The 18413-nt window shown below is 29.3% G+C and overlaps 3 protein-coding genes across 3 annotated transcripts in view; all 3 read right to left on the reverse strand.

Annotated features, from left to right (window-relative positions):
- Positions 1 to 1361: 1361 nt before the first annotated feature.
- Positions 1362 to 3840, reverse strand: LOC115239597. The gene is made up of 3 exons (XM_029814196.1): positions 3739 to 3840; positions 2069 to 2338; positions 1362 to 1873 (listed from the first exon to the last, which is right to left on the reverse strand). The coding sequence occupies exons 1-3, from the start codon at positions 3752 to 3754 to the stop codon at positions 1362 to 1364; spliced, it is 798 nt and encodes a 265-aa protein (XP_029670056.1). The 5' UTR covers positions 3755 to 3840.
- Positions 3841 to 4845: 1005 nt separating this feature from the next.
- LOC115239599 (odorant receptor 4-like) lies at positions 4846 to 13491 on the reverse strand. Its single transcript, XM_029814198.1, has 7 exons — positions 13476 to 13491; positions 11874 to 12140; positions 11207 to 11687; positions 10730 to 10829; positions 10046 to 10165; positions 9833 to 9988; positions 4846 to 4899 (listed from the first exon to the last, which is right to left on the reverse strand). The coding sequence occupies exons 1-7, from the start codon at positions 13489 to 13491 to the stop codon at positions 4846 to 4848; spliced, it is 1194 nt and encodes a 397-aa protein (XP_029670058.1).
- Positions 13492 to 14891: 1400 nt separating this feature from the next.
- LOC115239615 (fatty acid synthase-like) overlaps positions 14892 to 18413 on the reverse strand; it is a 9523-nt gene continuing 6001 nt past the window's right edge. Inside the window, exons 4-10 of the mRNA XM_029814219.1 lie at positions 17701 to 18119; positions 17162 to 17455; positions 16858 to 17065; positions 16609 to 16769; positions 16197 to 16513; positions 15276 to 15498; positions 14892 to 14972 (exon numbers count right to left, since the gene is read on the reverse strand). Of these exons, the coding sequence (XP_029670079.1) occupies positions 14892 to 14972; positions 15276 to 15498; positions 16197 to 16513; positions 16609 to 16769; positions 16858 to 17065; positions 17162 to 17455; positions 17701 to 18119 (1703 nt within the window). The remainder of the gene's footprint in view (positions 14973 to 15275; positions 15499 to 16196; positions 16514 to 16608; positions 16770 to 16857; positions 17066 to 17161; positions 17456 to 17700; positions 18120 to 18413) is intronic.

The following is an 18413-nucleotide window of genomic DNA, read 5'->3' on the forward strand; positions in this document are numbered from 1 at the left end:
AATTAATTAATTAAGCAATTTTTATTTATAAATATTGTATTAATTTTATATTGCTAATTTAGAACATTTAATATTAATCTTTCACCATGTGGATATTAGTTTAGTAATGATTAACCGTGTTATCGAGTTTTTTTTATAAGGCTTATATATATATATATATAAACTGAAATGCAAAATTTTTACCACTTATTTAGAGAAAGAATTGATTTTGATAAACTTCATATTATATATATATCTATATTTTATACATATGCAATTATATTTTTGAGGAAATATTGTAGAACGCGAACAATTTTGTTATTTTTCCAAAATATATTTTACCTTTATTGACATTCATTGATGTTCACTGAGTGAGAATTATCATTAGACTGCAACGCTCTCCGAGTTATACCAAATCGCTTTATCTTTGTGCTTGCTCAGTAAAAGAGCATAACCAGGATTGGACAACCACTAATTGCCAATATGTCTATAACCCCTTTTAAATGTAATAGTAATACGTGTAGTACGTAATCATATACGTACCATGACAACCACGATAGACTGAATCGTAAATATAGCACTTGCTTCCCGACTATAAGCAAGCTGAGGGGATTCAGTTTTCGTATAGAAGAGTTCAAGGTGGGCTTTGTTTGAAATTCAACTCCAGAAAATAAACACATTATATCAGTCGCTCTTTGTACGTGCAGTTGTGCGTTTCAAAACGGTTCAATGATAAAATAATGATTATTAGGAGGAAAAAAAGAAGAGCTAGACAAGTTAACATAACACATATACATGCATTATATATGCCTCAGATGCATTCATAACAAGAATAAGAAAAGAGAGAATACTCCTCCAGAATATTATAGATATAAAACAGATAGGGGAGAATATACATATTACATTATAGAAGATCAAATTTATTAATAAACGCTATACGTACGTGTCTACGGCGGCAAAATTAAAGAGAGAATAAATTATTAAAAAGGTTCCTTTGTAAAAATTGTCGATGTTGCTATGCGATACTTGAGAAAATCAGAGCATGGAGTGTTACGAAGTGTTCCGATATATGTGTATCAAGTGAAAAGTTGTTTTTTGATTTGTGTGTTTATAAAAGATTATTTTGTGATATTGAAGTGTTAGTGTTAGAATATTGTTAATTAAAATTTTTTATTTACCTTTTTAGTTCTTTCTACATTGCCAGATGTAAATAAATAAATAGTTCTTTATAAGTAATACATTGATGTTTTTATCGTCTAAACAAAATAAAAATTAGACATAGAAAATAAGTTATTTATATTTAATATGCACCTCGATCGATTTGACGGGCACATTTATCTCAGAATAATACGCTTTCTTTTAGCTAAAAACATTATAATGAATTACATAATATGTGCGCGCATTGAAAATTTCCAGGTGTACCTGATCAGATGCTTGTGTCGTATAACGATCGCAGTTAGATCTTTTCTAAATTTCAAGGAAGATATGGATTTGTTGCCTAATTCGCCGATTAAATTGTTGAGCGTGCTTCGTAGGTTTATTAGTTGTGCGCATATATGAAACATGAATGTTGAGATGAAGCTGTCGACGCTATAGTTGCCGAGAATTGCATATGTGCTACTGCAGATTTGAATAAAACAGGTGATTTCATAATTCGGACTCTTTTGAATGTAGTCGAACCGATAGACAAGATGTCGTCGAGGCTGGTGTATGTTTCGTATGACAGCCCCAATACGAACAAAATAAGCAGATAGGATTGTGCATATTGCAGCTATGAAATATCCAAAAGATAAATTTCTGCCATTTCTTGTTAGCTTCAACATTGTACTTCGTTCCCAATTGCTCTTCGAAGTTGCCCAATCAGTCATAACCGATGCTATTAGTATTCGAAGTTCTTTTAAATTAAACATGACTATATTATTACTAGTATAAATGTAAACTGGCAAAGCAAGTTATTTTTATATAAAAAGAACTATCATACAATAGCAGTCTTAGACTTTAATAAGGAAAATTTAACATTAACATTTATATTACTTATGATAAATACAAATCTACTTAATATTTTTATTTCTGTAAAATGATAACTTACTCTCGCCGTGATATCTGGTATAAATCAGCTTCCACAATGCCATCAAGAAAAAATTGGCGGCTACAAAGGCATCCATCATTCGATTCACGTTACCCCAAGCACGGATCAGATTTATCATTTGTGGGGTGAATACATAAATACTCATAATACAAATAATTATTATGAATCTTATGCTTGGCCAACGAAAATCATTCAAAGAGATATGTGGATCGGGCCATATGCCAAATAGCCGCAAACATTGGCGGCTCAAGTTAAATGCGTAATTTAAATCTAATAAATTATTCATATTTTAGAAGAAATATCATTACTTATAATAACATAAAAAAAGAATATTATTTTTTTTTTAAATATTATTTTTGCAAATTTCTTTTTTTATATATATGAGAGTATAATTTTTTATATGTAAAGTGTATATATATATATGTTGAATTTAATTATTATATATATGTTAAATTTAATTATTAATTTATTGACACATCTTTAAAAGCTATATAATTTTTTTTATTCATATTTTATAGTTATACATAATTAGTTTATTATTACAATATTAATGTCTATTTAGACATTTTTAATAAACTGCATTTGCAAAATCTTTTACAATACTGTATTTTGAAAATAGTGCTCCATCTTTCTTTTTCTTGCGTGTGTAACTCAATAGTATACATGTATATATGTATATTTGACATGTATATATACAATTTTACATAACAGTTTTAAGCAATTTTATATACAATGCTTTTATTTGTGAAGTTTATCGTATATTCCTATAAAATCGTAGATATTGTTACGATGAAATTATTATATTTTATAATAGCATTCAGTTTATTTGTTTTAATTTTTAAAATTTTATTATGGACTGGCATAAGTGATTCATAAATGTTAAAAGTTAAAAATGTTCAATCTTACTACTGAAAGCACTTTGATTCAATTTGTATGTCGAAAGTAAAAATTTTTTGTTGGGGTACAAAGTTTAATATTTACTCTGGCAAACTTTCGTGAAATTCTATCGAATTTTTGTGAAGTTCTATCAAAGATCTATATTGTAAAATATTATTATATGTACACACAATAAATTTCGTACAAAATATTTCTTATTTAATGAACATTTAATAAATAATGTATTGTGAATATCAATCAAAAGCATAGTTATTTGAACAGAAAAAATATTTTTTAAATATTAATTAAAAGTAAATATATATAATGTAAAAGGATAACCAGTAAAATATAAAATATAAGACAGCATTATATATATTAAATTAATATAAGATGTAAAAAATTAAATAAAGACAACATATATTGTTCCCGAGATGTACATAATTTGTTATATAAAGAGAACAATTTATTTAATGAGCAATTAATTAATTATGCAATTTTTATTTATAAATATTGTATTAATTTTATTTTGCTAATTTAGAAACATTTTACATTAATTTTTCATCACTTAGATAAACACGTTTAGATAGCAGTTTAGTATTAATTTATCGTAATCGAATTTTTGTTTTTATAAAATTTAAACTGAAATGCAAAGTTTTTATCACTTATTTAAAGAGATAACTTGATTTTAATAAACTTGATATTATATATACAACTATATTTTACACATAATGCTATTATATTTTTTTGAGAATATTGTAGTGCAAATTTTGCTATTTTTCCAAGTTATGCTCTACCTTTGTTGACATTCATTGATGTTTACTGAGTGAGAATTATTGTTAGATTGCAACGCTCTTCGCGATTATACCAAACCGCTTTGATTTTGCGCTTACTAAGAAAAAGTATGTAATTAGTTACAATGTATTTTTTTAAACAATTATTTATATCCTAATATATATTTACATCCTAAAATAAAAATTGTTACATTAGCAAAATAAAAAATGAAATATTTTTTAAATTAAATATTTTTGAAATTATTTTTACATATTGTATCATATTTCTTATTTTTATTAGACTGCATATATAATTAACTATAGATTGTAATACATCATATATGTAACAGACAAAATGATAATTAATGACAAGAGCAACTGGACATGGAGAAGACACATTTATCAAAAATATCCGCATTTATTATTCATTACGGATTGTGTTTTACCAAATCAATCTTTTGATTGGTTGAAAATGCGTGAATTTTAAACACGGATCGGCATGTTATAAAAGTCTTATTTTGTGCGCAGATTATACACTTTATATACAACGAGAAGAAACTCTGGGGATCTCTCTCTCTCTCTCTCTCTCTCTCTCTTTCTCTCTCTGGGGATCCAGAATATTAATTAAGTTTGATGATATCTTGCATATCTTGCTATAAAAAGTTTTTTTGAATAAAGTACATAATTCTTATGACAACACATAATCTCGTAAACGTATCGATGAAACCCAGAAATGTAAACATTTTTTGTTTGCTTCGGTTTTTAGTTCGAGTCGTTGAACATTGAAGAGCTTGAAATTACACTGGAAAAGATAAAAAGATCTGTAATTTTATTCCATTAATGATCAATTTTTGGCTTAAGTGGCAATTTAATTTTTGAAATCAGGTATAGTATCTTTAGATGTTTCTAAGAAACGGAGAAAACAATCTTTTGCTTTTTTTATTTATCTCCTTAAATCTCTTTACATTGCTAGATATAGATAAATAAATAGCTCGTTATATTGCGCATACAGATGTGCATTTGTTCAGCAAAAATTGTTACAGGTATATGTATAAACCTGTTTATTAGAAAACGAACTGTAACCAATTATGCGCAATTATATAATTCGATATTATTTTAATATTATTATCTTTAGTCCTTCATTGTCAGCAACGCAGATAAGTATCCCATCGATGTTTTTACTGTCTAAACAAAATAAAAATTAAACATAGAGTTTAGTTTTATTTTTAGAAACGAAAATAACAATGTGGATCATTTGAAATATTCGTGAATATTTTACGTATGTGTGAAATATACTGGTAATAAATCTGCTGTTTCTTCGATATTTTACGTTTTTTTGATATTTTAGGATTCAATATATTTCACCAACGATTCGACAATTTTCTGTCCAAGATATATCGTTGTTCAAACGCAATATGTTTCACATTCTCTGTTTCTATATAATTTTTATGTGAGCCTCTTTATAAAATATTATAGTTGTATTTAATTTAGAATTAAAATTTGATTAGATGAGATTAGTTAAGTTAGACTATATTAAATTGGAATTAAAGTGAAAGTTTTAATATTTTATACGTGATAGATCGATTCATTTTGATAAATTTAAATATAGAAATAGTAAAATATGAATTGTCATATACTATGAAAAAATTTAAACAGTAATATTAAATTTATTATTAAAGAAATATTAAATTTATATAAAAAATTGCCATGAACGGTAAATTATCTTACACAAGAAATTATTGGACAAAAATGTATCGGACGGGAAAATGACACACACACATATGGTGAAGTATCTATAAACTAAATATGATATACGCGCGCAATATATATCTCTGCATGTTTAAATATCAATATCTCTAAAACGAAGCGTTCGCAAACATACCTCCAAGATATTATCTCATTTTGATATCTTTAACTCAAATTATAAGTTTAGTGACAGATTAGAAGACAATAATATAAATTCAAAAATACTTTTTTCCTGAGATATAAATACTTTTTGTTTAAAATAGAATTTGACGAAAGAATGCTTATCAAGTGAGTTGTGTATCAATATTATATTATCATTTATTTTTTGTTAAAAACAAACAAATAATGATCATGCTTGTATGTGATCTCTCGAATTAGAGATAAAAAATGTTTCATTGGAGATATATATGCAACATAATGTGTTCTACATATGATGTAACACATTTAAGGCGCACTGCTTGAGAGATTTTTAATAATAATGGTGTCGATCAGTGAGTTGATGAAAGAGAATATCTGCGTAATCTGAACGATTTTCTGATTTAGATCTTCCAAATTTTATTTATGAGAATAAAATTTTTTATGGTATTGTGACATTACTGTGAAAATATTTTTATATTATTGTCATGTGCAATAAAATTCAAGATATTCCGGAAACTTTAAACATATCTCTCTCTCTCTCTCTCTCTCTCTCTCTCTCTCTCTGATGATTCGTCATAAAATATTGATATAAAATATTTATTATAGAAGGGAAGCATTTCTAGCAATTTCTTCAACAAAATGTTGTTAAACAATTCTGTCGTAACCAGTAGTGATTATATTATTGAACGAAAGCGTCGTTTCGGATATGTGTTTATATATATGTAATGATCTCTTTTTATCATTTAAGATAACTGGACGTAAGATATATGCAAGAGATACGCTTCTACAGTTTGGTCTTATATTTCTAAAACACTCTCTACATAATCAAAAAATACGAATAAAATAATTTTTTTTGATAAACTTATAAAGGAATAATTATTTTTGTATGTGAAAAACATAAATATATCTTTTCTCATAGATATGGTAAATATGCATAAAAGTCACACCTGACCGATTTAATCGCCACTTATATATGTTGTAGGGGGTAGTGTTCTGAGTAATTCCCCGCAAGAATCAGGTGGCGGACGGTATTGATTTAGAAAATATAACAAATTGAAGTTTGACATTAAAGTTTGTGTATGCTGTAATAATTTGTTATTTTTTGATTGAAAAAAGCTGGTTACAACATTTACGCGTGGACGAGGGGGGGGGGGAGCGCCGCCCCTCCCCCTGCAGTCCCACCCCGAAAAAATTCTAACCTAACTCAAACATATTCTCAGTTTTAAAAGTAAAGTTGGGTTGAGTTAGATTAAATTTTTTTCGAGGTGGGGGTGCAGGCTCCGCCTCTTTCCTAATGTTACTTTATAATACCTGAGAAAAAGCTTTGAAACTGTAAAATTGGTCCATGGCATGTCACGTGACTGAGAATGATGTCACGTTATATGCCATGAACCAATCAGGTAATACTAGAAAGAGATGCCAAAATCCAAACGCACCTCTCTCTCTGCGAAAAAGTGGCGACAGCCAAACAATGGGATCGCCCATTCCAGTATTATAGAGTTCAATGCTCAGAACACTCTCCCCTACAACATATCTTGCTTGCTTCGTATGGGGTTGGCACCGGCGAATACTCGCCATACGGCCATAAACTGGTATAGGTATTATATAGGATAATATTTGAATAAACTATATACTATGAAAAAATTTAAACAGTAATATTAAATTTATTATTAAAGAAATATTAAATTTATATAAAAAATTGCCATGAACGGTAAATTATCTTACACAAGAAATTATTGGACAAAAATGTATCGGACGGGAAAATGACACACACACATATGGTGAAGTATCTATAAACTAAATATGATATACGCGCGCAATATATATCTCTGCATGTTTAAATATCAATATCTCTAAAACGAAGCGTTCGCAAACATACCTCCAAGATATTTTCTCATTTTGATATCTTTAACTCAAATTATAAGTTTAGTGACAGATTAGAAGACAATAATATAAATTCAAAAATACTTTTTTCCTGAGATATAAATACTTTTTGTTTAAAATAGAATTTGACGAAAGAATGCTTATCAAGTGAGTTGTGTATCAATATTATATTATCATTTATTTTTTGTTAAAAACAAACAAATAATGATCATGCTTGTATGTGATCTCTCGAATTAAAGATAAAAAATGTTTCATTGGAGATATATATGCAACATAATGTGTTCTACATATGATGTAACACATTTAAGGCGCACTGCTTGAGAGATTTTTAATAATAATGGTGTCGATCAGTGAGTTGATGAAAGAGAATATCTGCGTAATCTGAACGATTTTCTGATTTAGATCTTCCAAATTTTATTTATGAGAATAAAATTTTTTATGGTATTGTGACATTACTGTGAAAATATTTTTATATTATTGTCATGTGCAATAAAATTCAAGATATTCCGGAAACTTTAAACATATCTCTCTCTCTCTCTCTCTCTCTCTCTCTCTCTCTCTGATGATTCGTCATAAAATATTGATATAAAATATTTATTATAGAAGGGAAGCATTTCTAGCAATTTCTTCAACAAAATGTTGTTAAACAATTCTGTCGTAACCAGTAGTGATTATATTATTGAACGAAAGCGTCGTTTCGGATATGTGTTTATATATATGTAATGATCTCTTTTTATCATTTAAGATAACTGGACGTAAGATATATGCAAGAGATACGCTTCTACAGTTTGGTCTTATATTTCTAAAACACTCTCTACATAATCAAAAAATACGAATAAAATAATTTTTTTTGATAAACTTATAAAGGAATAATTATTTTTGTATGTGAAAAACATAAATATATCTTTTCTCATAGATATGGTAAATATGCATAAAAGTCACACCTGACCGATTTAATCGCCACTTATATATGTTGTAGGGGGTAGTGTTCTGAGTAATTCCCCGCAAGAATCAGGTGGCGGACGGTATTGATTTAGAAAATATAACAAATTGAAGTTTGACATTAAAGTTTGTGTATGCTGTAATAATTTGTTATTTTTTGATTGAAAAAAGCTGGTTACAACATTTACGCGTGGACGAGGGGGGGGGGGAGCGCCGCCCCTCCCCCTGCAGTCCCACCCCGAAAAAATTCTAACCTAACTCAAACATATTCTCAGTTTTAAAAGTAAAGTTGGGTTGAGTTAGATTAAATTTTTTTCGAGGTGGGGGTGCAGGCTCCGCCTCTTTCCTAATGTTACTTTATAATACCTGAGAAAAAGCTTTGAAACTGTAAAATTGGTCCATGGCATGTCACGTGACTGAGAATGATGTCACGTTATATGCCATGAACCAATCAGGTAATACTAGAAAGAGATGCCAAAATCCAAACGCACCTCTCTCTCTGCGAAAAAGTGGCGACAGCCAAACAATGGGATCGCCCATTCCAGTATTATAGAGTTCAATGCTCAGAACACTCTCCCCTACAACATATCTTGCTTGCTTCGTATGGGGTTGGCACCGGCGAATACTCGCCATACGGCCATAAACTGGTATAGGTATTATATAGGATAATATTTGAATAAACTGGTATAGGTATTATATAGGATAATATTTGAATAAACTGGTATAGGTATTATATAGGATAATATTTGAATAAACTGGTATAGGTATTATATAGGATAATATTTGAATAAACTGGTATAGGTATTATATAGGATAATATTTGAATAAACTGGTATAGGTATTATATAGGATAATATTTGAATAAACTGGTATAGGTATTATATAGGATAATATTTGAATAAACTGGTATAGGTATTATATAGGATAATATTTGAATAAACTGGTATAGGTATTATATAGGATAATATTTGAATAAACTGGTATAGGTATTATATAGGATAATATTTGAATAAACTGGTATAGGTATTATATAGGATAATATTTGAATAAACTGGTATAGGTATTATATAGGATAATATTTGAATAAACTGGTATAGGTATTATATAGGATAATATTTGAATAAACTGGTATAGCGGCGAATACTCGCCATACGGCCATAAACTGGTATAGGTATTATATAGGATAATATTTGAATAAACTGGTATAGGTATTATATAGGAGAATGTATGAAAACCTTTTTTGAAGCATATGGGAGGATGGGACCCGAGCGGAATCGAACCTGGAATCTTTCGATTACCAGCCTGCGACTCTACGCCCGGCGCCACGCATCGCTCCTACAACATATCTAAATGGCGACTAAATCGCTGAGTTGTGACCTTTTATGCATATTTACCCATAGATACTTACTGTTCCGAACATTTCTATCGAAAAAGTTCCAAATTTTCCAGCTGTCAATCTAAGCGGGATTCTAGATCCATATGCAATAAACATTAAATTTTTCGCGTCTTTTGCTGGTAGATTGTACCAGTTACATTCGTACACGCCATATGCCATACTAGTGCTCTGAAAATTATATTTTTGTTTGGTACAAATTGCGTTAGCATACAATAATTGTCTTACCTCCGTTAAAAGTCTTTCAGCCGAATAGCAATAAATATACAAGTGTGTCAGCACAAGAGTGATATAAAATGTAAGGAAAGCCACTTTGATAATGGATATGTCTAATTTGTCTGTTATTATCTAAAAATAATATATATTTTTCAGTTTAAGTGCATATAATAGTATAATTATACCGCAACATTAAAGTATTAAATGTATTATAATGTAAAAAATTTATAACTTTATATATAAATTTTTTTCCAATCTTTTTATTACAATATGCGAATATTCAAATAGAATGAAGGTAATTATTTGGAATAAGGCCTTTTCCAAAATTTTATATTTTCTTGCGGTTCTTAGGGTAAAAATCTTTGTTGTGACTCCAACAGTGATAATCAGTCGGGGGAGTCCGTTCCCCATCACCTCCACCCCCCAAAAAACTGAAAAACCCCAAAAATTACCAAAGCGAGATCCACCCCACAATTATTGTGTGGATGGGAAAGTGTATGCGTGGACGCAGTGGGTTCCGCCCCCCTCCCCTTACCGAGGGGGCACCACTTCCGGAAGATATAATTTAATCTAAACCTATTTCTGATTTAAAATTAAAAACTAAAATCATATTTGTCAAAATTCAGAAAAGGCCTTATTCCAAATAATTATCAGAATGAATATAAAACATACTTTTATATAAGTCGTCTAACTTACTGTGAAAACTTGAAAAGTTTCAAAACACAATTGAAAAGTAGCAGCTAGCATATGTACAAATAGCACTGCGCTATAACAGTCGTCGATTGTCTTGGCAAATCTTAAAAAATATTTTATTCCTTATACATTGTCGATTCCTTATATTAAAATTTTAATATATATATACAAATCTTACACCATAATTTAATTATAATTTTAAATAAAATTTAATTTTTTAATCCTTTTTATTCTTAAATCTGTTAGCCAAATTTTCGACACATAAAAACATATTAGAAGTTCTCAAAAAAGTTTTTAACAAAAAGATATTCGTTTGTGAGATATCATGTGATATCTCACAAACAAATTTGTTTCTTCTTATACATAAAAAGAAAAACACGAAAATGCTGAAATTAATATTTAAATATTTTATAAATAAGCTACTGTCATAACTGCTTATAAATTCATCATTTAGTGATTGTCGGAAGTCCTTTAGCATACCTAATGAGATGTTGGTGTCGTATAGCAATTGCAGTTAGACCTTCCTTAAATTTCAAGGACGATATAGATCTATTGGCTAATTCGTCAACGAGATTGTTAAGTGTCATTCGTAAGTTTATCAGCTGTGCACATACGTGCAGTAAGAGTATCGAGATGAAGCAATCGACGGTACAATTGATAATGGCCGAATATACGCCGCCAGAGAGTTGAATGAAAAAAGTGATTTCATAGTTTGGGCTCTTCTGAATGTTGTATGGATATGAGAAACGATATACGAGATTACGTTGCGGCAGATACATATTTCGATAGAACTTGATGAGATTAAAAGATACGTAAAACGTTACTGTACATGTAGCAGCCACGCAACATTTAAAAGATAAACTTCTGCCACGTCTCGCAATGTTCAACATTGTATTTCGTTCCCAAGTATTCCCCGAAGATCTCCAATCAGTCGCGACCGATGTCATCAGTGTGCGAAGTGCTTCCATCGGATTAAACGTGATGTATATCAGTACAAATAGAAATTGTCACAAAAAATCATGCAATAAATTTATATAAAGAGGACTGTTTTGTACAATAACAGTCCTAGACTTGAAGGAGTACACATCCTTGACATTTGTATTATGATAAATATTAATTCACATATCGTCGTAAAACAATTACTTACTTTCACCATGATACCATGTAGCAACTAACTTGCACAATGCCATCAAGCTAAAGTTGGCGGAAGCTACGTACTCCACCATCCGGCCCACGTTACCCCAAGCACGAAACATATTCGTCAATTGCGGCACGATCACGTAGAGACTCAAAATACAGGTAACGATTATGAATCTTATATTTGGTCTAAAAATATTCAAAGAGACTTGCGGATCAGGCCATACGCCTAACAGCCGCAAACATTGACGGCTCAGGGTAAACGCGTAACTCAAATCTAAGAAATTCAAATTTTATAAATAATGTTATTACTGAATGTTAATTCGGATACAATGTGTTTTTTTCTGAAATGTTATTTTTAAATATTTTCTTTTCTTATATATGTATTAATTATTTATTAATGAGTTTATGAACTGTTTAATATTTTTTATTCACGTTTCATGAAATCGTAGACTTGACACTAAACTTTTCTTGAATTTGTACACTTTAGTATAAAACACTATAAAAATGACAACTAATATTAGGCTTATACTCGGTAATAAATAATACTATAGATAGATAATGAATAAAAAGAAAAATTTAATTCCATTTTGTTAAAAAAAGGTTTTATATTTTTAACAATAATTTATTTGTGCTTTAGAATACACTGTTTCTACATGTACAGTTTATGTCTAATGCTCTCTTCATTTAAAGGGTAAATCTTTTTTTGCAAGAGACATATTTCTGCAAGATTTTACATTATCGTCCTAACGTAAAATTGGTGTTTCAATTTTGCTTTATTTTCCTAGAAAATAAACTTTTCTGCAACTTTGCTTATACGAAAGGAAACAGGAAATGAATCGTGTACAACTCAGTCATTTGATTTATGCACTAGGCAACTTTGCAACTAAAAAACATGTTCAATCTAAGCGTAGAAAGCAAACATTTTTTGCTAACGTACGAAGTTTAATATCAACTCTGACAAACTTTCATGAAACATGAAGTTTTAGAAGTGATCTATAGACGACTACTATAGACCATAAACTCTTGCGAGCGTTTGTAATAAATAGCTATTTGTAAGAGCAAAATGTTTTCTTTATTTAATAAATAATCTTTAATTATGTGATTATTATTATATATTATTTGCTCCCACATCTTCGTTAGTTAATAAACGTTTAATAAAGAACATGTTAAGTAAGAAATCAGATATAGTCACTTCAGGCAAAAAAACATTTTTTTTATGTTAAAATATATAAGCACACATATAAAATAAAAATGAAATATTTCAAATTTAATCAGCAACAGTATAACATTAAAAAAATATGAAAGACAACATATATTTTCCGATATATATCCTGTAAAAAACAACATATATAACATAAAGTAAATTAGTTTGTAATTTGTACGTCTTTCGTAAACATGCGAGGATAGTAGTTTAATGATAATTAATTTTTACCGGAATTTTTTTTATGAAAGTTTAAATATATCGCACACATACACACATTATCAAAAACATGTGATTTTATATTGTACTTATTATTATTTATTATTACGTAACTATTTTACGTAAAACAATTATATTTTTAGTAGAAAATATGCGAATTTTTTGCTATTTTGTGCAAACATATTCTACCTTTATTGACATTCATTGATGTTGACAGAGCGAAAATTATAGTTAGACTGAATCGCTCTTCGCGTATGTACTAAATCACCGTAACTTCGCGCTTGCTCAGTACATGGAGGATAAATCGCTACCATCTGTGAGTATCTCTTTAAACCCTTTCGAATAATTTATAATGATACGAATAACACATAATTACAGTACTTTTTGACTATAAGTTAGTTACTTGCTCGATGAGTTCTCGCAAGTTCATAAAAATATATACACACGCTTAGTGTGTGTTGGATGCACTCATAACAAGAATGAAAAAAGGAGATATTTCTTCAGAATATTGTGTATATAAAACGAAAAATGAAAGAATGCAAATATTTTGTTAAAGAAGGAAACGGAACACAGTTAAAGTTGATCTGTGTATGATGTAAACGATTCTATATAGTGGTTTTTTTTTTGCATTTTTAAATGAAGATCGTTGTGTTAGTAAAATATAAAATATAAACTTTTTTGAATTATATTTTTTTTAATGTGTGTCATATTGTGTATATAATGTGTATTATATTTTTAATGATAAAAATGATGGATAAGTTAGCATATACAAAATATATTATTAAGTGACAGCTGATAAAACTTAATAATAGATACGTGTGGCATTATGATTAATTTTATGAATTGTATCTATACGTACTTTAAGATTTAATAATGAAATAAATGCTAAATGGACACTTTAATGGTATCTTTTTATCTTATTTCATAAATTTATGTGAATTTATAACGGATTACATTCATATAAATTACTGCTTTTTAAAAACACTTTGCGTTATTTCTAATATAAATATTTATCATTGTAATAGTTATTGCTAATAATTTACTAATTGTTAATTTTGTACTAACAATTCATAAATAACAATTTGTAGAAAAATAATATCAGAGTAAGAATGTTTTGGGTTTTTATCGATTAAAATTATATTAGATTTACAGTCTTTTTTAATATAGTGTAATAATATATTTTTATATGAAGATATGTATATAGAAAACGTGATACCAACTAAGGCTTACAATTAGTTTTAAAAAGTCTCTGACAAACTTGTGTTATACATTTATCTCGACTAATTGTAAGTTTATTAAAATAGACATAAAAGAATACAATATCCTCTAATTCTTTAATAAAATAAAATTTATCTTAATAGTTTTTCATATTATTTAACGTAATTTATTTTAAATTGTTTTATTATATGTAATGTTTTATTTTTATATTAATTATGTGTATTCGAAATGAATTTGAACAATAAATATAAAATATATGAAGTTATTGGAAATCATTCAATAGTTTAAAATACGTAAATATTTTACTTACTTTTCAAATTCCGAAACCAATTGTCTCGAGAGAACAAGACCTCGAAAAAATTTTATTCTTCATAAATTTGATTTGTTTTATATCAATGTTGTATAATCATCCTTTATTATAGGTTGTACTACGACTAGATTCCAATTATATTGGAACACTTTGTATTTCTATAATCGACGCATTGACGATGATTCTATTTTTATATTAGTAACATTCATAACTCATATACATTATTTTAACCACTTCTGATTATATTTTATATTATCTCAATATATTAAATTAAATTATATAACATAAAAACCGCAAGATTGAGTAATTAACATAACGATAAGTTCTGTGATATATTAATCGTTTATTAAATAAATAATTGATCTATAATTTTCTATAATAATTGATCTAAAATATTTGTATAATTTAATATTTCGCTTGGTACAATTAAAAATTATTTTAATTAATAATTATCGACTTACTTTTCCTATATGCCTTCCAGCTGTCATGTATCTAAATGCAGACTCGACTTCGTCTCTTTGGAAAACTTTCCTGCTAATTGGCTTGATGGCTCCGCTAATAAGACCATTGACTAGCATCTTATTCAATACCGTTTTTTGTTCAATACCACGCTTTGTAGCTGAAAATAAGTTGTCCACCATAACGCTGTAAAATGTAATACCTTTCGAAAAAACTGACAAGTCCAACATATTATTAGCCATAAAATCAAATTTTCCAATTTCCAAGAAACGCCCTCTTCTCGCGAGACAACGAATAGAAGCCTGAAGTTTATCTTCAGCTAATGAGTTCAATACGAGATCTACACCGCGACCCTCGGTCTGTCGAAATATCATTTGCTCGAAACTGGTGTCGTGCGAATTTCCGATATGATTCTCTGGAATAGATGGAAAAGTCTCTCTTATAAACTTTCGCTTTTCCAAAACTTATTTCAAATATGCATTGTATGATTGTATCGTTTTCAAGAAAAGTGGATAGGATGTGGCGGTTCAGTTGCATGGCCACTTCGCTCACCGGATTTTAATCCGTTAGACTTTTATTGATGGGGACACTTAAACAACATGGTGTACGCCACATCATTTGACACATTGGACGAATTGATACAGAAAATTGAACGTATTGTTGTCAACAAATACAAAATAAATCTGGTATCTTTGAACGTGTTCGATCTTTAATGAGAAAGCATGCCGAATAATGTGTTAAAACGGAGAGCACATCGAACATCTGCTGTAGATTGAATTTATTTAATAACAGAAAGCATTATAATTCGGCAATAAATGGTTTTTGGAGTACTACTTATTAAGACTTTTTGATTTGTTTTTATGAATACTACATACTCTTAATATTGGGTACCACTTTTTTTGAACATCCTGTATAAAAGTACCTGTAACTTTGTTATAAATGCTGTTACTGATTCTTTTGGCCCACTTATAGAGCAAGTATTATGACTCATATTGCAGATTATATCAATATCCGGTGGACATATGTTCTTAGCATTTTCATAACTAAGATCAATGTTCGCCATGGCGCCATGAACTATTTTTGTTTCACTCAACGCCAATCCTATATAATACGAGGAGAGAAGCACTTGTTCCATTGTAAAATTACCAGTCACGTATCCGCAACAGAGTTCGCCGATCGAATGACCGACAACATGATCTGGCACGATATTTACGGATTTTAAAAGATCGATTAATCCGATCTAAAGAGAAAAGTAAAGTATCATTTTTCTTAAATTCTGAATAAATTATATAATTTGCATGATTTACGCGACAATTAGAATGGATAATTCATCACCTGCATTACAGTAATACCAACTAACGAGTTCAATATACTGTTAAAGATTGCTTCGTGTTTACTTGTTAATACATCAATGATACGCATTCCATGTGTCCTCAAAATAGTATCGCACTTTTTTACAGTTTTATAAAATGTCGGGAATCGCAGTAACGCTTGACCTATTAACGTAAAGATTGAAATAATTTGATTGTAAAGTATTGTTTCTTTGATATATATATGTATATATATGCAAAGTAAAATGCGTACCCATGCCAGGCCATTGCGATCCTATTCCGGAAAACACAAAACAAATTGGCTTTCTTTTACCTGAATAATGTTGTATTTCTTTCATCATTTTTATCGATGCTTTAGATTCGATAATTGCGTACCCTCTATAAGGATGACCTTGTATATCGTCAGCGTGAAGATCATGCAACAGCCGGATATATTCGACGTCTATCGGCTGATTCTTGATCTAATATACAAATTTATTTATTGATTTTAGTATAAAATATTTTGTATAAATATGCTTTTTTTTATCGGTGAATTAAAACGCGAAAGTTTTGGGTACCTCATTTAATAATGATTCGATTGCTTGTTCAGTACGACCAGATACAACGACGAGTCTTGGTATATCATCATTTGGCGCTCCTCCATTAATTTTTTGCTTCAAGTTAGATTGTAGCAAAATATGACAATTGGCTCCGCCAATGCCAAACGAATTAATACCCACAAAACCGGGATTCCATGGTGTTGGAGTATTCACTACATGAATACTTCCATCCTCAAAAGCCTTAACACCTTTCCGTACTTGTGTGAAATTTATATTCGGCGGAATTATGCCGGTTTGTATTGCAATTATAACCTTACGAAAAATAGTTTCATCAAAAATCTTTCTTTGCTCTTTCCTCTGTCTCATTTTTAAATTATAATTATTCGTTAGAATTAATGCATTAAAAAAAAAGCAAAAGTAATATTAGCTTTATTTAAGTATTAGCTTTAGTTAAATAATTAATAGATCTATATACTCGTATATGATGTCTTTCGCACTAACAATGAGATAAATTATTGGAATACTTTACAGTGCATATTATAATTTATATTTTTTACCTTAGCAATTTGACATAAACCTGCAGCAGCTTCAGAGTGACCCAAGTTTGACTTGACAGAACCAATTAACAATGGAGTCTTCCTATTCTTGCAGACAACTTTCTCAAGTGCATTAATTTCTTCCGGATCGCCAACTTTGGTACCGGTACCATGAGCCTCCATAAAAGCTAAGCAAGATGGTGATATACTGCATTCATCGTAAAACTCTTGAAGCAAAGCTTCTTGCATTTTGCTGGACGGGAAAGTAATGCCTTGTTCTTTGTATCCGTCACAATTTGTCTTGGCATACACAATGGTTGCATAAATTCTCTTAGCTTTCTTTGCTTTTTGCAGGTATACTATACCGATTGTTTCGCTACGCATATAACCGTTTGCGTTTTCATCGAAAGATCTACAAATTCCGTTAAGCGATAAAACTCCTAGAATCAAAACAGTTATGAATCATAATATACATATATTGTAATATATTGGAGTATATATTTTTAAATTGTTTTCGAATTTATATATCTCTTATAGTTTAAATTTTTAACATTCAAAGAGAGAACAATACCAAGTCGTGCGAATTGCAAGGATAAATTGGGATGTAAGCAGAGATTTGCACCACCGACGATAGCGGCGTCACACTCCCCCGATCGCATACTTTTATAAGCATGTTCGATAGCAAAGAGACTTGAACTGCAAGCGCTATCGATTTGATAAGACGGACCTGTTAT

The sequence above is a fragment of the Formica exsecta genome, unplaced genomic scaffold (assembly GCF_003651465.1).
Source record: "Formica exsecta isolate Colony F162 unplaced genomic scaffold, ASM365146v1 scaffold391, whole genome shotgun sequence".
In the NCBI taxonomy this organism is placed as follows: Eukaryota; Metazoa; Arthropoda; class Insecta; order Hymenoptera; family Formicidae; genus Formica; species Formica exsecta.